Source organism: Medicago sativa, chromosome 1, assembly GCF_051527215.1.
Source record: "Medicago sativa cultivar Bolivia chromosome 1, Bolivia_mono, whole genome shotgun sequence".
Lineage (NCBI taxonomy): Eukaryota > Viridiplantae > Streptophyta > Magnoliopsida > Fabales > Fabaceae > Medicago > Medicago sativa.
The window spans coordinates 80024217-80046854 of NC_140749.1; the positions used below are offsets into that span (position 1 = coordinate 80024217).

At 31.6% G+C, this 22638-nt stretch overlaps 1 protein-coding gene across 1 annotated transcript; it reads right to left on the reverse strand.

Annotated features, from left to right (window-relative positions):
* Positions 1 to 8652: 8652 nt before the first annotated feature.
* LOC146957932 (receptor-like protein 4) lies at positions 8653 to 14608 on the reverse strand. The gene is made up of 9 exons (XM_085739604.1): positions 14496 to 14608; positions 13224 to 14285; positions 12924 to 13074; positions 12446 to 12517; positions 11757 to 11825; positions 11218 to 11286; positions 10780 to 10857; positions 10094 to 10299; positions 8653 to 9320 (listed from the first exon to the last, which is right to left on the reverse strand). Exons 1-9 carry the CDS (start codon positions 14584 to 14586, stop codon positions 9214 to 9216), a joined length of 1905 nt encoding a protein of 634 aa, XP_085595730.1. The 5' UTR covers positions 14587 to 14608; the 3' UTR covers positions 8653 to 9213.
* Positions 14609 to 22638: the final 8030 nt, after the last annotated feature.

Here is a 22638-nt window from a genome sequence, read left to right on the forward strand (position 1 = left end):
CTAACTTGTGTCCTAAGGGCACATATTAGAAAACTCAAAAAATGCACATTTATATGGAAAAATATAATATTATTACTTTTAAGAGGATAAATGTACGACTTTTGATACGTATATTTAGCATGTGCCCTTCAAAATACAAGTTAACATTTGCTTTTTTTTAGACGATTATACCTCAGAAGTCCTGCCAAAAAAATGGATATTGTTGACTACTAAACTAGGGCTTATGGTCTGACAATGATAACCATTTGCATTTCTCTTTTTGAACTTTAGCTCAACGCTGAGTGATTCCCAAACCCAATTAATAATGTAATATATCACATTAACATCAGTTAATTATTGATTTTCCAATAATAGATCTGGACTACCCAGTTAAGCCAGCGCACACAGTCTTAAAATATTACAAGAGCATAACAAGTCTATGTATAGTTCAGGAATTTTTGTAGACCAATCTCCAAATAAATAATAAGAGTAGATTTGCAAGAGTGTCGGATGATATATGCTAAAATCAATATAAACAACGTGTTTAATACATTAAAAATATATGATTAAATCACACTTGCTCATTATATATTACTATACTTAAATGAAGTATAAACTACACACTTATTGAGTTTGAATTGGTCTTTCAGTCAAAGCATGGCTGGATCGATGAGAAAAAAAAGTTTCTGACATTATTGTAAATTATTAACGTGTTGCGTCTTTAAAGTCATATATAGAAGAAATTCGTTGTATGCTTGTTAAAAGTCAATTTCCACACTTGGCTTAGTGTAAGTTTATCAATATGGGTTTGGTCAAAGTCAATGCCTAGATCAAATATTCTAGACATTAGAAATTGGAAAATATCGAAATGTCTTGTACTAATATGTTATTTTAGGTATAGGGAAAACAAAATGAAATGGTATAAACAAATCTGACCCAACAGCCCTTATGCATGCATGTCTGTTGTTGACTACCACGAAGGACGCATATGAAATGTTACGAGATACACAGCTGACTTGATGTGTTTACAAAGATTTAGTATTATTTTTTTTAGATTAATTTTGTTATACATTTTTATGGAATGACAATGTAAAAATCTTTAACACATACTTTAATCAAATGACACTATAATGTCAATTTAATTCATGTGTTAGCATAAAAAATATCCATAAACATCTAAACGTGTGGGATAAAGTTGAATACATGTGTAATTTTTTACAGTGCCATCATATATAAGTAAAGTTCATTTTTTTTTTCTTAAGAGTTTAATGACTGAACACTAACGTTGTAATATTATTTACAGCACTGCTATTCATAGCGACACAAAATATCCCGAGCCTCTCGTGAAAGAATTGATGCCGTTAGATAGGAATGAATGGAAATCATGGAGGGTAAGATATAAAAGGAAAATGTTAGATATCAAGAATGGATTTTCTTGATGAATTCAAGAATGACATGGCAGAATAATCACCCTTAGATTTTAATCTTATTTATTAAAGTTTCATAAAAAAAAATATAACACCCACCACCCCATGATTTCCGGGCATGCTGAGATTTTATTGGCTAACATTAATTTTTGGACAATTTCTTGATAAAATCTTTCTCGATAAATAGCATTGCTCGATATAAAATAGAGAGAGTGCTACAGTTAAATAAGAAAACTTCCAAAGCGGTCGTGATGCTTTCGGGATAAGGTTTCTTGCGAGAACAAGTAAATGCTATTTCTCTAGAAAAATAGCATCAAGAATTTTTCAAGACACAATTGGCAAGTTTTAATTGTATGATTTATTTGTTCACTTCCTATTTTTCAACCACACCTCCTTGAATTGTTGCAAATAGTGCATTGTGATTGGCTGCTCTTTATTCTTGAAGAATTCTTGATGTTATTTTTTTAGAGATATAGCATTGCTCAGTTTGTAGTGGTACTTATTAAATTCTTTCTTATAACCAATTATGGTTGACACATGTGATTGAATTTGTGCTAACACCTGTTGTGACTTGAGTTGATCAAGTCATCCGCAAATTTTGCAATTGATAACTTAAGTCATACATAAATTCTACTGTGAAACCTTAATGAAATTGATGTAATGGTTTTTCCAGATCTTATCTTGCATGGAGTGTGTCTTTCTAATTTAAATTCTATTATCTTTGTCCCATAATAATGGAGCATTTTGTTTATTTCACATGTATTAAACAAAAGGTGTATAAATAAAAGAGAAAGAAAAATTGTTTTGAGTGTCTTATCAAGTATTGATACATTCTTTATTATCATAAATGTAAAATATAATATATTGAATTAGAAGTTATGAATGTAGTATTAACTAGAATTATAATTGAAAAAAATAATAAATATTATATTAAAAAGTGAAATTTGTCAATTATTTTTGAGACTATTTTTTGCAAATGACTCATTGTTTTGGTACCGATGGAGTATAATTTTTTTTTTTGGTAAATTAATAAATGTCAAATACATGCCGCAAAAATGCTTTCATTCTACAATTTTTTTTAGCATTTCCCTTCATATATTGTGATTTTGGTTGCTTGATTTTTTGAACGAATCTAGACTTCAATGTGATAATGTTGTTCTTTTATTTATGTAATAAATAAGTTCCCTATTTTCCTTTTCCTTTTAGTCCTCTAAATATAGTGATTGTGCAAATTTAATCCTACACTTCGAAGCATCATGATTGTGTGCAAAATATTAAGGGAGATTAGTCACTTTAGTCCCTGAATAGGAAAGAAGTCGTCACTTTAGTCCCTGAATGTAGATAAATTGCAAAATAGTCCCTGAATGCAGACTCTGTTAGTCAATTTAGTCCCTGAATGCAGACTCTGTTAGTCAATTTAGGCCCTGAATGTAGACTCCGTTAGTCACTTTAGTCCCTGAAATTGACCAACAAAGTCTACATTCAGGGATTGTTTTGCAATTTCTCTGCTTTCGGGGACTAAAGTGACTATTCATTTCCCATTCAGAGACTAAAGTGACTAATTCCCCAAATATTAATTTGGGAATGAAAATTGTACAAAATAATATCCGAGAGACTAAAAATGATGGAAAATGTGAGGGAAGCCTATGATTCGATTTCGAGCCCAAAATATAATTAGAATTAGATGAACGATAAGATCAAATCGTGGATCCACCACAAGAATGGAATGCTATTGATAAAGATCTAGATTTGGTTCATCCAAAAACCTAAAAGAGCAATTCTAACTCTCTCTTCAATCAAAGATTGAAATATCAAATTGAGTATTAACCTCTCAAAAATGATAACAAAGTTATGCTCTTCTCCCAACATGTTTTACTCATTCCAAATCAAACTTCCGAAAATGCCCTCTTGTGAGTTAACTCACGCTGATTTCTTTCACCCATATTCCAATTTTTTCTTAAGAAAGAGCGGGCACCGCATATGCCAAAACAGCTGCAAAATGCTTCCATTGTATCTTTAGCCATTGCACAATAATAACAATGGTCTACATTTCATGTTTTGCAGATCGAATATTGCGTCTTTAGCCAACACATTCACACACGTATACATGCTTCCATTGCATCTTTCTTCCACGTATCTATCCATGCATTTTTCCTCTTTTTCATTTTCACTACCCCAAATATATATATATATATATATATATATATATATATATATATATATAATAACAAGAAATTAAACTCCTCAATAGAAATAGCAATGCAGAAACAAGAGGTTAAAGAAGAGGAAAGAAAAAATTGGAATATGGGTGAAAGAAACCAGCGTGAGTTAACTCACGCAAGATTAACACATGCGTGAGTTAACTCACGTAGGGGTATTTTCGGAAGTTTGGTTGGGAGCGAGTAAAACGTGTTGGGAGAAGAGCAGAATTCTTGTTATTTATACCTCCACTTTGCCCATCACATATAAGGCCCAACAAGACGCTTCATTCAACTCCAAAATAAAAGCAATCTAAATTTTAAAATTAAACAATTATTACAAACAAGATTCATTAAAGAAAGATAGCATCTTGGTTTTCATCAAAAAAAAAAAAAAAAATTGAGGGATGGTCCTCATCAATTTTTAATGTTTAATTTATTCTTAATATATACGATAGATAATATTTATTAAAAAAAATGTTTTTGGAAGAGTCAAATTACAAAACAAAATTTGTAAAACTGGTAATTTTATGCATTTTCTTTTACATAGACAAATCTCACATTAAAATCTATTTTAGGTCTCAGAATGTACCGGGCTGACACTACGAATGATCAAAGTTAGAATATACTTAGCACATACTCTCAAAGCTTAATCCTTTACAAATCATTGTGTCTAACAAATGAAAATACACCAGCAGATGTCTGAGTCATTAGTAGAGCTGTCAAAAATGGGCCGGGTTTATGGGCCGGCCCATTGGCCCACAATTTTGGGCCGGGCCGAGCCTCAAAAACTAGCCCAAAAACGCACTCGGGCTTTTTTGACCCAAGCCCATTTGGCCCATACAAAAATTGGGCCGGGCCGGGCTGGCCCATTATTACTATTTAATTTGATTTTAGTTGAAAAAATAGTATATTTTTGAAAAATATTATCAACTATTTTAAAATTATTAATAAAAAAATATTTAAATAAATAAAAATGAATTAACTTAGCTTAAAGTTTTAAAATTTTAAAGTTTATAAATTATTAATTTGATTTAATTGAATGAATAATCTAGAGTTTCATTAATATTCAATGTTAATGTAAAAATTATTTACACTTTTATGTTCATGTAATCATATTTTAGCAAAAAAATAGTGGTGAGTGACTAATATATTAAAAATACATTTAAAAAGTGAATAAATTTTAAAAGTAAAAAATAAACGGGTCAGGGCGGGCTGGCCCATGGCCCACACAGGTCGGGCCCTAGAATATGCGGCCCAATTATAAATGGGCCGAGCCGGGCTGGCCCATTTATGTAGTCGGGCCTCTCGGGCCCGGGCCGGGCCAGCCAATTTGACACTAGTCATTAGTCCAGTTAATAGGAACTAGGCATTGCAACTACGAGACTTGTTTTTGTGTGGTGTATGGCACCTACGAGACTAGGTTGATTCAAATACACCAACGATTTGTCTTGGCACAAACATTTTTTGGTTAAGGATAGGAGATGGCTGATTATCACTTCTGTTGACACTGACAGTAAATTTGGTCATTCCTACAAATGAATTTGATGATTAATCTAGGACTCAAATTAAATTCTTAAAGGGTTTTAAGTATAGATTATTTGTTCAAATTTGAACTTGCAAGACAAGAAACGTGTGAAGACATGTTACAAAAGTATGAACAGAAAGCATCAAATGCACAAACATATAAAAGTAAACAGCAACAGATATAGAGAAAGTGGTATTATTACCATTAAAAGTGAGTCACATACATCCTTCACAAACGTCAATAGGATTTGTTATCATTTGAGAGCGGATGTGCATCTAATAGACAATTTACTAAATGGAATGAACCCTCTAACTTAAGATTAATGGTTCCCCTATTTGCAGAAAAATATAAAACTACTGGCTACATTGCATGTATACATCATGTATTGCTCACTTTTCTGAAAATAGCCAGTCAAGAGTTACAACCCGATCAGATTTTACACATACAAATAGTATATCGGGAGTTGCGACATGATCAAGAGCGAATTTGAGGTGTCTAAAGATTTTTTTTTTTAATTATGATGTGAATTTTCCTCAATGAGCCCAACCATTCTTACATAAATAAAAAATTGGGCACTTGTTACACGATAAATGAGTTTTCAACCGATACGTTTGTCTCAAAACTTTGTGTGATATCAAGCATTTTTGTTTTTCAAACTACAATGTACGTACACCTCTTCAAAGGGTTGTAACATCAACATGCATCAGACACTTCTTAATGGTGTATATTAAAAAAAAAATGGACTAGACACTTGTTGGTTACAGTTGATATCTGTTCTTGGTCAAACACTTCTCACACACTTTTAATCCTACACTCAGGGCCGTTCCTATAAAATAGGAGGCTCGACTCTCATAGTAAAATAGGCCTCCAGTAAAATAAAAACACAATTTTTTAAAACTTTTTAATCCTAAGAGGCAATTTAAGAGGCATAAAGGAAGACTAAAAAAAATGTAGAACCTGAAATTTAGGAGGCATATATTAGCAACATATACAAAAATTTGTCAACATTCAACGTCCATCATATAACAAAATTAGCAATTATATTTTTCAACTTTCAACATATAACAACAATTTCGATATTCAGCGTTCAACATATATTAGAACCATATATTTGCAACATTTAAAAAAATTAGCAATTATACACTGAAATTTTAAAAAGTAATTACTGATAAGCATTAAGCAACGTATAACAAAATTCGTGTAGCTAAGCTTCATTAAAAAATCATAATCAGAAGAACTACTAAATATGAAACGAAATAAAAAAATATTAAGTGAAAGAGAGGTGTTGAGTGAGAAGAAAAAACTCAAACGCGTATTGAAGAAATAAAAAGAATGAACATATATTTTTTATTTAATCGGGGTGTAAATATTAGACTATAAAATTTATTTTGAGGCCCATGTATTTTGGAGGCCCGACTTGGTTGAGCTGATTGCACACCCCCAAGACCGAGCCTGCCTACACTAGTAAGTTTGAAATTGACCCAAAAAAAGTGAGGTATATCAACCATGTTTCACGTGATCCTAGTGCTCGTTCATGCTAACAAGTGACTTAAAGACACTTTTTAAGGAAGCAAACAAAGAAAGTTGAGTTTTTTAAACTTTTTAAACAAAGAAAGTTGAGTTTTTTAAACTTTTTAAGGAAGCAAACAAAGAAAGTTTAGTTTTTTTAAGACACAAGTAAAAGAAAGTTGAATTTTTTTTTTTTTTTTGGTTACAAAAGAAAGTTGAATTGAAAATGATACATTTTAAATTGGCTTAAATGCAGTTTTACCCCCCCTATTTTGGTTGAATTTGGGTTTTGCCCCCCTATTTTAAAACTCGGAATTTTACCCCTCCTATTTTGATTGAATCTGGATTTTGCCCCCCTTATTTTCAAACTCGGAATTTTACCCCCTCTGTTTTATGTTTTTCAGGATTTTGCCCCCCCCCCCCCCCCCCCCCCCCCCCCCATATTTAAATTATATTATACAAATATCCACCTAATTAATTATTTATATAAAAATACTAGAAAAAAATGTAAGATCATAATTTCTTTTTTTAAAAAAAGGAGACAAATAAAATAAAGAACCAAAAAAATACTATAAAAATAAAAAACAATCAAAAAATATTAAATCAGTAAAAAATAAAAAGAAAACTAGAAAACGTAAAAAAAAAAACCCAAAAAATAGAAAAACAATAAAAATACCATAAAAAATTCAATTAAAAATACATGAAAAACTAGTTTACGGCTCTAAATATTTTCATACTAGTTTTATGCATTTTTTCTAGTATTTTTTTTACTATTTTTCTGTTTTCTTTTTAAATATATTCATAAAAAATTCATTAAAATAATAAATAATAAAATAAAGAAAATTTAATATGAATAATTAATTATGTGTATATTTATATAATATAATTTAAGCCAAGTCAACACTACCACATCATATAATATTTTTTGATTGTTTCTTTATTTTTATAGTATTTTTGTTGGTTCTTTATTTTATTTTTGTCTTTTTCAAAAAAAATATGATCTTACATTTTTTTCTAGTATTTTTTTATGCATTATTTTGGTTTTTTTCCCTTTTTTCTGAATAAAAGAATTATTCAATTTTTTTAATTAAAAAAACATTTTATATAAATAATTAATTAGTTGGATATTTGTATAATATAATTTAAATGTGGTGGGGGGCAAAATCCTGACAAACATAAAATAAGGGGGGTAAAATTCCGAGTTTTAAAATAAGGGGGGCAAAATCCAGATTCTATCAAAATAGAAGGGGTAAAATTCCGAGTTTTAAAATAGAAGGGGCAAAATCCAAATTCAATCAAAATAGGAGGGGTAAAAATGCATTTAAGCCTTTTAAATTTTTAAGGAATTCAATACACAAATTTCAATATAATAATACGATGTTTGCTATCTTAACAAGGGTACTTGCTGGTATTTTCGATAATTATTTTGCACTAAAAAATCTTTTAGATTATCGGGACATTTGTATCTTATCATCCCAAAACTAATTTTAATGGCTAAAAATAATATTTTTTATTCATTAATCATGTCTATAAGATATAATTTAATTGTCAACGTTAATATTATTAAGTTGGACACTTTCGTCCGGTAAATGGATTCTTAGTCCATTATTAAAATTAATATTTTTAAACTGGTCAAAATATGAAATCTTAGTAAGTGTGAGTTACAAAAAGTTGGACTCTCATAAAATATAAAGTCGGAATTTATAAGTCTCAATAATCTACGAGAATTCCAGTAAAAAAAACAATCTACGAGAATTAGCTCAAGAATTTTCACAAAAATGCAAATAACGATTAATTTCCTCCAGTCACATTTATAAACAAATATCATTTTTCAGGTTCATTGAATAATTGATATATTTGGACTATAATATACTCTAGATACATCAGTTATTTAATAAATCTAAAAAAAATTGTTTATAAATGTGACGAGAGAGTATCTCAAAAGCTTTAAGGAACTAGTTCGATAAGACAAGTAATTAAGGCAAAATTAGCTCTCTAATTTGTAACACAGTTGTAGCAATACGGCGCAACCTATGAAACCATATAGCTTAAAGCCTTTGCTACTACAACTGCCATAACATTAACACATACTCATCAAAAGTTTGCAGATCAAATATACACAATTTTCTTTATCATGCTTTACTTGGGTATAAATGAATCGAAAAGCTACAACAATACATCGTACAATAGAACTCGCTCACTATTTTGATTACATAAATCAGTATATAGTGTTAAGAATCAACCAAGTTGATGTAACTTGAAAAACCGGACACTAAACTCGCAGCTGAAATGGTATGCATTGATGAGTTGTTCCTAATATACATTCATCAAAGGTACAGAATGCTAGTGATATTACCACGGCATGCCTCTTATACGATGGTCCGAAATCATCGTCAAATGCGCATGACAACACTTATGATGCAGAATCCTCATTGTGATGAAGCAGCATTGCATTGCGTCAAGGTCGAGCAGGGTTGCCACAAGCTTACATTGAATTATTTTCTTTATGCAGTATATGATGTATATTTATCTGAAAACTGTGAAATCAATCTTCTATTTTCATTAAAACATGCTATAGAGGAGTAAAAGGTGAAGGGAATCCTTTGGCGTGTTGACTCTCCAGCTCAAGAATCATCAATGATTTCTGCCTCTGATATTTGTTTCTCTTGGCAGCTAGAGCTGCAAAAGAAGCCATAAAAACTTGACAATTAGCACAGGCTTCAATATCCAAGGTCCATAAATACAACTTTTTATTCCAAAGCTAAGACTTCTTCAGGAATTTGGTGAAATTTAAAAGGCTCAAAATAAACTTTTCACATGAAGGACAATACAAGAATTATGTCCGGAGCTATGTGCAAACCACCACTATGAAGGTATGATTACTACTTAGTTGACTCCAACCCGCTTTGAGATCTTGAAGTTGATTGTTTGTATGATTAAAATGTTATCAAAAGAATGAATCACTATAAAGGCATATGGTGCATGAACTCAAATGTTATCTTGCCACCTTGAGCACATAATGGAACATATTTGAATTGAAGACTAGCATAATACACATAAATTCCCGATTAAAATCAGATTTATGAAGGATGTCTTCAATGTTCATGCAAAAAGGCAGTTCCTTTGTCAGTACAGGAAACATAAACATCAATACAGCACAAGAACCAAATCCTATATGTACAAAACATATTTAATTTTTTATATGCTGCAGCATGCATGTTTGATATCACGGTGGGTTTGTCAAAATCACGGTGGCTCACCGTGATTCTGAAATCCACCATGATACCAAACAATTAGTAATGAAAAAACAGCTATTGCACGGTAAAACAAATGAAGCAACAGGCCAACAGCATAGTCAGCAACAGAAATAAATATAAACCACATTACCAGGAATAGTAAAAACAAAAATACACATGAAAGAAAAAACAGAATCTCATTCAAATTGTACTCACCCATTACTTCATGGGGTAGACCAAAGTCATAATCGTTCCTTTTCTTTCTGATGTAGATATATACCAGCAGCAGTACCACGCAGAAAACAAAAAGACATGAAAAGACTATTGCAATTTTACCCCGAGTCGATAATCCGCCATGCTCCCAAAACATAGGACATGATGATAGAGATGGTACACCACACAAACCCTTGTTGCTTGAGAGACTGAATTAAAACAAATCAAATTGAAAACAAAAAAAGAGATTATTTCTCATTTGATTAAATATAATTATAATAATACTTTCCTTTGATAATGTGCAGCATAAAGTCTCTTTTGCATCTAGTAGAACTGTACCATATTAGATAACAATTATAGTTCGTTTTAGTAGACAACTTTAGCCAGAGCATCGGTGCAAAACCGGTAAGTTTGTCATGAATTATAATCAATTTAAGCGACTTTATAAGTATAGTTTCCCGTAAAACAAATAAAAGAAGCAGCATAACCACTGTGGCTAAAGTAGTTATCATTCCTTCAAATAGATTAATGTAAATTCAAAATGGAAGAGATTTTGTAAAATTTTTTTTTTTTTTTACAAAAGCAAAAAGGTAAGAGATTTTGTAAATCTAATCTACTTCAGCTTCGAAGAATTATGAAACTTGGGTAGTCATACACCAAAAATGTAGATTATAGCAAAATTGACGTACTCAATAGCTCCACCGTGCACGCCAACAGAATAAAGTTGCTCTGGCACTCGTCCTTCCAGTAGGTTACCATTCAATAGCCTGGCAGAGACAATCATTATAAAACAAATTTAAATAAACATGCATAAAAGAGACACAGGTGAGGCTGCACTAAAGGTCGGGTGTTTTATATAATTTCAATCATAAATATACGAAGAGAAATACGGTTGCGGAAGTGAGACAACGCCAGATCCAGGAAAAATATATTGGCAACAATATAATTCTAGAATTTTAATTAACAAAACCAAATGACTAGGAAAGATGATTTGAAATCAAATTTCAAAACTGGATTGCGGTAAAAGAAAAGCGTGAGGACTAGAGAACCTTTTTATTGTCGAGTTATCATGCTACTAACTATGCATGTAAAAGAAAATCACATTAATCAATGCAGTGAATGCTTACACAAGCTGCAATGTTGAAGATGCCAAACTGTCAGGTATAGAGCCGGTTAAGTGATTATTGGATAAATCCCTACAGAAACATTACAGAGAAAAACAAAAAGAATATCAAATAAATAATTTAATTAAATTTTCCTTCTGGTATTATGAACAGAACACGTGCTTCTACGCAGATCTCAGCATTGTGTGTAAAACTAAGCCCCATTTATTGAGCACTTCATAGTTGTGTTGGGTTATTTTCAGTATAGATGAGATACATGCATTTTATAATTGTAAATGACTTTGGAGTTTAAATTCAGGCATTTTAAACCTAGAAAAGATATGTATGAAAAAAAAGAACATATAGACTCTGAATATATACCGTATTCAGTATATGATGATTGATGACAAAATGCATGTCTTCTAAATGAGTGAAAATATTGGAAAATGTTTACTAAATTAAAAAATCCACTCAATTGAGTTCTTTAACATACTGACGTACTTGAATATCATCTAAAAAAAGACTAGGAGTAACTATATCTAATAGATAATATCTGATCTTACACTTGTATCAGGGATTTTTGACCCAGTCCTGATGGTATTTCACCCCCCAAGGAATTCGAACTCAAGTTCCTGTAAAATTAAAGAAAAGTTACAATTATATAACGGAACCCACTATAGACATGACAAAAATTAATCTAGAAAGATACATGCTGCACACAAAAGTCAGATGGCATACAAGGAATGCAAAATTGGAGCCAATATGCACTATGGAGCAGCACTTGATCATCGATAACGAATGTAGATACAAGATTGAGGTTTACACTAGAATATGTAAGGAGCACTAATGACGTTATGAAGGGAAAATAAATTCAGAAAAGGTTAAGCATGACACATGAAACATTAAAATCCTTGCAATTGCTGGAGTGTTCTGTTCATTCCTCAAGTAAATGCAGGTGAGGTGCCATTGTACATCATTATTCTATCAATATTGTTTACCACATCAGAAGATAAATATTGTAGCCACGGAAATGAAAGGACCAAAGCTGATCATTTTGAAAAAGGATGCTCAGTGTTTTAAGTTGAGGGAAAAATACATCAGTTTATATAAGCTAGAGTACCACTAAACATGTGGTAAAATTACAAATCTAGATTAATCAGTGTATTTGCAAGTCAGTATTGTGTGAACTTCAATACATCTAAACCGCACGGTATGCAAGATGTAAAGAAATTAGGCAGCTGATCATACTTACAGGGTTACCAAATCTGACAAAAGACTAATCTGATCACTTACGTTCCCTTTTAAGCCTTGACTGCCAAGATTTCTGAAATGAAAATGAATTCATTAGCAACAATGTATCTACCCGAAGTTCATTATGCAAGGAAAATGTTATATGTTCCGACAAGATTTCAAACGAATGTTATACCAACCATCCATCCGTCCATTTTTCTACCAATTAAACCTATTCTACCATTAACCTTACACTTGACTAAAGGCAGGAAGCGTGTGTATATAATCATGAGGAGCAGAGTAATTTAATCACAAAACTACATGTACAAACTGAAAAACCTTCCTCATAAAATGATCAAATGGTAAAAAGCATCATGCATGCTAAATTACTAATTCAAATTATGTATTCAGCACCTACTTGGAACATGAAATGTTTATGGTTGATAGTTGAGACTTGAGAGAAAGAGCAAAATAGCAGAAAATTGGAAAGAATGAATTACATTTCAGTAATGAGGAGAGCAGTTTTATCATCACTCATACGGCAGGTAACACCTTCCCAAGCATCCCAAGTTGTAGGAGCACAGGGATCACCATTCCATCCCATTCTACCTGGAACTCGAAGCGATTCCTTCAATGCCTTCATAGCACTTACTACAAAACAATCACCCATAAGCTATAAATCACACACATTCGATAGTGTTATGTATGTGTCAATCAGACATCCACTGATCCACACATGTCAGGCACTAGACAAACCTTCAATCCGAGAAAGAAAAAAAAATACTTGTAAGAGGAAAAACCTTGAAGAGGGTGAGTGGAAGGTTCATTGAGCACCAATGCATAATTCTCAATACCACAAATCAAAGGAGCACCAGAAACAGCAACAAGCTTAATCCCCAAAACATTACTACTCAAATTTTTCACAGTATAATGCCAAGTAAAAGCAGCAAAACTTCCCACTTCTTTGTAAATATCAACTCTTGTTACATTATTTCCATTGATAAACACATCAAAAACTCTCTCTCCTTCTTTTTTCACACTTGAATCAATCTCCGCGAAATGCAGCCACACCATATAGTCCATCTTCGCATCCACACTCAATTCGTACTCCAACGTCTCCTCCTCCGTCGTCACCGCCGTTTGGTAAAGCTTCATCGGAAAATAATTCGGCTCCTTTTCAGTACCATTCACGGTGTTCTCTGTTGATAAAACTCTGACAATTTCTTCCGGTTCGGTTCGGAATGCTTCATCCGGCTGCCATGACCGGCCGAATTTATCAGTATCGTTGGTGAAGCCGGCGCCCCAATGATCACCGGAGCCGCATGAAACTCTACCGTAGTTAACAAGAATGAAGTTTTCACCGGTGGAGTTAGAATCATACGAAGCGGAATTTACAGGAATGAGTTCGATTGATGAGATGATCGGAGCATCGGTAGCGAAGCCGTAGAAGCAAAGATCAGCGGCGGAGGGAGTGTGAAGAAAAGCGAAAAGATCAGCATAAGCGCCGTCGCGTGCGGTGGATTCAGGCCATGGAGAACGCCAGTTGAAAATGATGGTGGAGGAGAGTGCAACGTCGAAGGAAGGAGGACGAGACTTTGCGTCGTAGTTGTCGTAGACGGTGAAGGTGCGGAGGAGGTAGCGAGAAGAAGGAAGTGAGGGGAATGAGTAGCAGTTTTTTTTGCCGGAGGAGGAGGAAGGGAAGAAGCGGAGAGTTTTTTCTGAGGGGAGGTTGAAACGGAGTGGCTCCGAGACGGTGGTGGTGGCGCCGCCGGTGTAGTAACGGTCGGAGAGCCATGTTGTGTTGAAGGGGTCTGTTATGTTTGTTGAAGTGCCGCAGTTAATGTGGTATGAGGACAAGTTACCTGAAAATATTTTGAATGGAAATAGTTAATAGTAATTGAAAAAATTAAGTGCTTGATTGATTAAGTTTGCCGAAATTACCATGAGTTACCGTCATTTTTTAATTTTGCAAAAGTTATGTTTCATATCTTTTGCAAAAGTGTATGACTCAGTATATTTCGACAAACTCACTATGATACCAAACATGCAAAAGTACTCGGTAGAGTAGTTACCGGAGGGAAAAGATGGGGTTGGAGTGGAGGTGGAGATGGTGGTGGTGATGATGAATAAGAAGGAGAGGAAGAAATGGGGTAGTTGAATCATTGTGTAGTGTTGTGTGTTAGTTGAAGAAAAAAGTGAGAATGAGAGAGGTTTGTTACATAAAGAGGGATATGTGTGTGTATTGTACGAAGAGGCGAGATTAGCGGGAGAATTATGTTGAATTTTTGCTCAATGATTCTTTTTTGAGTCAAGTCAAACAAACATTTTCTTTTTCTACTAAAGAAGAAAACTCTTTTTCATCTTACAGTTTCACTACTTTGAAACAACAACTTTGCCTAATCAATCAATAGACATTTAGTTAATATTGCTAGCAAGTGAGTGAATGCATGAATGAAATTATAAAGTTTCGGTTTTAAATGGCCGTTATTACTCAACTGTCTATACCTACAAACTTAGCTCATGCTAGTTGCTATGCATAGTGCAAAGTCTGTCTTAAACAGGACAGTATTTAACAATTGCCATAAAAATAAAACAGTTACCATTTATTAAACTACCTCTTTTTTTTAACGGATTTATTAAACTACCTAAAAATTACTCCCAAGAATGTAATCTTTTTATCAAATTGGTGATTTCACCTGCTATTGTGCTAAAGACATTCTTTGTCTACATAAGGTCAAAAAGTTAGTATGATCTCTCTAGATTATGCTTGACTCACTTTTGTTAATTTTAGTATTTAAGTAATTAATTAATCATATAAACATTTATTAGAACGGTAAGTTGCAACTACTGCTAACTACTCCACTTGAATAGAATATGACAAAACTTAAGTTATAGCTAAAAAGAAACATTGAGGACTATAACATTTTATAGGGCATGAGTATGTCCACACACGAAAAAAGGTGCCGATTCTTGCCAAAGTGTAGGAGCATAGATAATTAAAAAAGAGGAAATTGGATTTGCAAAGAGATGATCAACTTTATCCAAGGATAACTCATACCATTGTGAAAAATTGCATTGCATACTTCACTTAATCAACCATGATATGAAAGAAGGAATATTCTTGCATCAACTCATCTCAATTATAGTAAAAATCAAACTAGAATGTGCATTATTCTTTTTGAAATGTATATAAATTATTCTATGATTTTTAAAAATTAAAGTTAATTATGATATAAATTGGAGACTGTTTTGAAACCGAAAAAGTTTGAAGCTTCTGATTGAGATGTGTTGTGTAGCATAGTATAGTGGGGGAGTAGTTGCATTTGAAAATTGTTGCTAAACGTGTGTATTTGGATAACATGGTGCCCACTACTTATGCTACCCAACTCATCAACATGCAACACCTACTCTTTAACATATTTTCTTGTCAAAAAACTAAAACGTTGTTCAGGATGGTGCATTTACGACATTTCTATTGACAAATGATTTTTATTTTTCATGTTACCTAAAACTATAGTTATGTCTATACGATTAAATTCAATAAATTTAACAAATGAGTCTAAAAATTAGCGTAGTTTCAATCTTCAATCAACTTTAAGAAAAATACCGTACTTCATAATAAACATATAAATATAAGAATCAAACACAGTCAATGAGACATGCTACAATTTGTCATTTCTTCCCCCCCCCCCCCCCCCCCCCCACTGTTATCCATGGACCGACCCCATCATCTCCACCCCGTAGGAACTACAAGATCACCCCAAGGACGCCTTCAGCATCCAGGGGTCGTGGACCGACCATAGAATCCTGTTAAAAAAAAACAGAACGAATTAGTTATACGCTCTCAAGTTGAACGGTTAAGGGTCGGAGAAGTGCAATTACTCATTCTTAACTTAAAACCCACATTCTTAATAGCAAAGAGTCGGGCGAAAAAAGGGAAGAGAAGCTCTTCGTTTCCGGTTCTCATGTAGCTGGATCCTCTGGAACCACTATTTGCTTTCACCCCCAAATCCCCTTCACTCCCAAATCTCCACCATACCCAAATCTCCTTCACCCGTAAATTGCCTTCACCTCACTTTCAGCAATTACCTACACCTTATATCATTTGCAACGTCATTTGTCATTTTCCTTCGACGTGCTTCACGACCACTCTTTGTGTTCCAAAGGTGTGAGAGAATTTTCACCTTTCATGACATGACTGGCCTCCTCTGCATCCACTGCCTCCATGTCTCACTGTTATGACGGTTACCACAATCGTCAAGGCGTTGTTTGAGCACCCTACGCGAAAACCATTAGCACAATCGTCAAGGCGTTGTTTGAGCACCCTACGCGAAAACCATTAGCGAAACATTTTGTCTCACTGTTAAAAAAAAATGAATGTGATGAACTTTTGTTTTTAAATTTAGTGAAATGTATGGATTTTAATCTATATTAATATTTTTTATTTTCAAAGAAGCTGAATTTTTTTAGGTAATTAGAAAAAATTATACAAAAATCCATTTAAAAAAATATATTCCCTATTTTGCTTTTCAATCTTGCAATTAGTGCACGTATGTGACATGTGCTTGATGTTAAGTAGACCCACGACGAACTTCTTTCGAGTAAGAATTTTAATGGTTAATTATGTTTTTGGTCCTTATAATGTATCAAATTTTTGTTTTAGTCCTCTTAAAAATTTTCTTTCACTTTTAGTCCTTCAAAAGTTTTCAATCTTCATTTTTGGTCCCTACTTTTAAGTCAACTCATGTCTAACCTTCATATTTTTAAATGAAAATTTTCAAGAATGTTTAAAATAAGGTTAAATATGTTTTTGGTCACAATAAATATGTCAACTTTTCGTTTTAGTTTCTCTAAAAAATTTCTTCAACTTTTAGTCTTGCAAAAGTTTTTCATCTTCACTTTTGATCCTCCTTTAAAGTAAACTCATCGAATTCATATTTTTGAATAAATTTTTTTAGAAAAATTAGAATATTATAAGGATCTCTAAAAACAATTAGAATTTTTTAACAAAACATGAATGAAATATGAATTTTTATATTTTTGGCAGTAAAAAATTCATATTTGATTTATGTTTTGTTAAAAAATTATATTTTTTTTAGTGATTTTTTCAATATTCTACACATTTCTTCACAATTTCATTAAAAAAATATAAAAATTGATTTAAAAATAAGGACCAAAAGTAATGATTGAAAATTTTATAGAGTCTAAAAGTTGAAGGAAAATTCTAGAGAGACTAAAACGAAAAGTTGATATATTTATAGAGACAAAAACATATTTAACCGTTTAAAATGTTATAAGAATCTCTCCTAAAATAATTAGATTTTTTAAATAAAACATAAATTAAATATGAATTTTTAAGCCCCAAAAATATAAAATATTCATATTTAATTCATGTTTGGATAAATAATTCAAATATTTTTTATGGAATGATTTTTATAATATTTTAAACAATTCTAAAAAAATTCATTCAAAAAAATGAAGGCTATACACGAGTTGACTTAAAAGTAGAGATCAAACATAAAAGTACAGACTAAAAATGAAGATTGAAAAAATTTTAGAGACTAAAAGTGAAAGAAATTTTTTAGGTGAACTAAAACGAAAATTTAGAGAATATATTTATAGGGAACAAAAAATATTTAACACGAATTTTTAAACCTCTCATATTTAGATGCGTGTTCGCGGTGCGGTTTGGTTCGGTTTTGAGGCTAAAAGTCATCCGAACCGCAAGATTAAAAAGTATGCGGTTTGGTTTGGTTCGGTTGACTTTTAAAATAAAACCCGAACCAAACTAAACCAAACCAATGCGGTTTGGATTGGATCGGTTGGTGCAGTTTTTTAGACAATAATTTTTTTTCCAACATTAAAATCAAATCAAAAAGTTAGAACACAACATATTTTCAACAATGTTTTAAATTTCATCCAACATTAAGATTTTATTTTCATCCAACAATGTTCCCAACTACGTCGACCAAATTAAATCGTGGACAAAAAGCAACTTTGTAAGAAATACAAAAACTACATTTTTTATAATTCTCTAAAAGTTCAAGTAGCACATAAATATATTTTTGAAAGAAAAAGCAAAGAAGAAACTTAACAAGAGAAAAAAAATGTCATTTCATTAAAGTTTCTATTGAGTTTCCAAGAGTATTGGTCATATATTTAACTAGTATTTTTCTTATCTTGCGGTTTGGTTTGGTTGGTAAAATCAAAACTGCAAACCGAACCAAACCATGCAGTTGAGTAAAAAAATGATCCGAATACATCCGAATCAAATGCGTTTTTTTGCGGTTTCGGTTTGGATTGGTTCGGATTACGATTTTTCTATTGGATTGGTTCGGTTTTGAACACCCCTATGTATCTATAATGCCACATGTAAAATATGTCATCTTTTTACACTTCGCTAGGGACGATTTGTCCCTTTTCTTCATGACACATTTTACATGTATCTTGCTTAAGCAGGTACTACAAACATTCTGTTTGCAGACAACCATCTTGCTAGCGACGATTAGTCCCTTTTCTTCACGACACGTTTACATTCATCTTGCTTCAAGACCAGAGTTACCCTTCTTTGTTGCAGCTGACCTATGCTCAACAAATTGTTTTTTAGTTTAGGGATATAGAACATAATTGTGAATACTTGTGTCAAGCCATCAATTTTCTATTTGATGCTTCATTTAACGTTAACCACCATCTTTGAATTATCATCAAGTTTAACTGATTCCCTAAATTTATCATTAAATTCAAAGAACCAATCTTTGTTGTCAATGGCACATATACGGTTACTACAACCAAATTCAAATAACCATAGTACTTTATCTTTCTTCATGAGAGAGCCTTCTCTTCTTTCAATGCCATGAGGAGCATCTCCGCTTTTTTTTTTTTCTTTTTTTTTTTCTTTTAAAGAGGAGCATCTTCTTAATTAGAGCCTTTTCTTCTTTACTTCTTTCATTCCTTTTTATAAGAGATAAATTGATCAACTAAAGTTGATGTATTTAGTTTATAATGTAGATCAAATACATCAATTTTTATTGATCAATTTGTTTCTTATAAAAAGGATTGAAGGGAGTATTATGTAACAAAAAAAGTCCCCCTTATCATCCGGCAAAATTGTTTAATATTAAAAATTAAAAATGTTTTCTTCAATTCCTTACAAAAAAATGTTTTCTTCAATTGTTTCTCCATGAAACTTCATCTTGTTTAGCAAATGTAAGTGTTCTTGCAAGATCTTTTTTTTTAAGAAGTTAAATTAGCTCACCTAAATTGGTACAGAGTTTTTTAAATTAGCTCACCTAAATTGGTACAGAGAGAATCGAATCTGAGACCTTGAGGAGCACACTCCAGGTCCCAAGCCAATACCACTAAACCAACCCAAGTGGGTTTGTTCTTGCAAGATCTTCTCGTTCTTTCATTGCAAGAACTTCAAAATCTCCTCTCAATGTTTGCAATTAAGCACTTTTAACCTTTGCTAGTCTCTGATACTTTTTTGTATTGAGTCCCAAATTGCCTTTGAAGTGTATCTATTAAAAATTATTTCAACAATGCCTCTTTCAATTTGTTGCAAAATATAATTTTACACCTTTAAATCCTTCAATTTGTTGTCTTCTACATTCTTGATTTGTTTTGACGTTGGATTTGCAGGTATGGTGGGAATGCTGGTTTCAACAATACTTAAATATTCCTTCAATATCCCAACAACCAAATGGTCATAGTATCTGTCGAATTTGGAAATGGTTGGTTGCACAAAGTTGATGTTCTCGTTCTCCATCATGATTTTGCGTAGTATTTATGATAATTTTGGTACTTTGGACCAACTAAAATAATGGCGTCCATCTTAATCTTATTAGAATTGTTTCATTTGTGCCTAATGACTGAGTTTTAACAATAATCTTATTAGAATTGTTTCATTTGTGCCTAATGACTGAGTTTTAACAAAAAACATGGTTGCCAACCAAAGTGAAGATAAAATTGAAAATTTTCAAAAAAAAATAAAAGAAAAAGAAAAAGAAAAAGAGAGGACAAATTCATTATATTTTGATATTTTCTCTCATTTGAACCTTCTGAAGTCATGCATTTAATGACAAACACCAATATACCCACATTTTGTAAAAAAAAAAAAATCAAAATATCAACTACACCACGGATCACAAATATATCTTGCAAAAAGATAAATACATTTCCCTCATTCTCCATGTATCAAATGCGACTCTTTAATTCATTAATGTCATGTGTGTATGGATATTATATATTTAAGAAATACAAAGTGATTGTAAATTTTAACCTTATCACATTTATATATTATTTACCTATCATTTTTCTAACTAATCACATACTCCCTCCGGTCACATTTATAAGTAAAAAACTACTTTTTAGGTTCATTGAATAACTAATGTATCCGGTCATAATTATAGGTCAAATACATTAGTTGTTCAATGTACCTAAAAAGTTGTTTTTTGCTTATAAATGTGACGGGAGGGAGTACAATTTTATAACGTTATATTATTTTATGGTCAAATTATAAATTACATCAATTATAAATTTGAAATTATACTATGAACATAAACAATGCTAATTATCCTTTGTTCTATCATTTGTCTTCATCTATCCTCTTTGCATGCTTGTGTAAAATAAGACACTTTTACAGATGTAAGGGTACCGAAAATTGTTACTTACTAATATAAAAAAAATTAGTGTCTCTCTGAATATTTATATATTTTCTTATACATGTGTTTTAGCGTTAATGTTTATTTTATTTAGATGTATTTTTTATTCCTAATAAATCTTATTAATTTTTTTCTTTGGTTATGGATTTTTTTAGTGACTTTGATTATGAAATTATTTTTTTGACAAGTTTGATTATGAAATTATTATATTTTATACTTATTATGTATAATCAATATATAATAGATATATTTATATTTATATCATATTTATTCATTTAGTAATACATGGTATAATTTTTAAAATAGACTTACCTATGACAATATAGAAAAAGAATATACATTTTGGAATGTATTTTTTTTCTTTCTATTTTTACCCTTATTTAATCTATTTAATTATTTTATAATATTAGTTTAATTATGAATGAAAAAATTAGTAAAATCTCAATAAAATCGAAACAATCCTCAACAATAAGAACAATTTCGGATATTATGAAAGAAAGCTTATCTTAATATTATTTGTTAAAATTATTTTATTCTCTTTCTATATTTTATATTCAATTAACTATAAAAATGGAAAGTCACATGTTATAAAATATAAAATCGAAAAAAATAAAATAAAATATAAAATCAAAAAGACCGTGTCCATCTTGACGCAAGTTACAATAAAAAATTGATGTCCATTTAATAATGCCACTTCTTTACCAGTGACATCATTAATAGGGATTGTGTTTCATTTCTTCAGAGATCTCAAACTCATTATAAGATTCAGATTATACAGAAAAAGATTTGAAGTTCAATCTTGTTTGCTCAATCAGAGTTCTTCATGTTTTGTTGTTTTGCTGAAGTTGTGCTTCAACAAGTCTGTCATCATTTGTTATCTTCCTATCCATAGAACCAACATTTTGCCGTTCCAGTCGATGCATAAAATAAATTAAAGTAGGTTTATTGTATCAAAATCATATATGTAACGGTTCAAACCGTCGTACAAAGCCTTAGACTAAAAAATAAATCATTACAGAAATAGTCAAAGAAACAACTAACCTATCAAACACATTTGATTTTAGGTAGTTAAACACATTTGTTATTTGGTTGTTTAGAGATTGTAAACTCAACTTCTTGAATAATATCGAATGTATTTTTCGTATTAAACTGTCTACTAAAACAATAATTGTTTCAACAAAAAAAACTGTCATCTTCTTCCACTAAATTAACTTCTATTTACTACGTGATTAGCTGAACTAGTACCGAGTATGGAAATTTGGAAGAACTTAAATAACAAGGTTGTTATAGTATAGTGGTAAGTATTCTCATCGGGTTCGATCCCCGGCAATGGTGAATATTTTATTCCAATGATTAATTTTTTTTTTTTAAATATGTTGTTACAGTACAAGGGCTTGTGGCTTTGGGTTCTTTTCTCGACGATATGCTTCAATTTTAAACCAATTATGATTTTTCAAAGCTTTTAGGTTGTGTGCATGGTCTACTCTGGTTTTACTCATTGAAGTTTTTTATTTTATTTATTTATTTTGTTTAAGGTCTTGTTTGGGTTCTGATA

Coding starts and splice junctions, on each gene's coding strand:
- LOC146957932 (XM_085739604.1), bottom strand. CDS start 14,586: ATGATTCAACTACCCCATTTCTTCCTCTCCTTCTTATTCATCATCACC. Junction 14,286..14,495: donor AACCCCATCTTTTCCCTCCG/GTAACTACTCTA, acceptor AAATATTTTCAG/GTAACTTGTCCTCATACCAC. Junction 9,321..10,093: donor TCTACCCCATGAAGTAATGG/GTGAGTACAATT, acceptor CTTCTTTTGCAG/CTCTAGCTGCCAAGAGAAAC.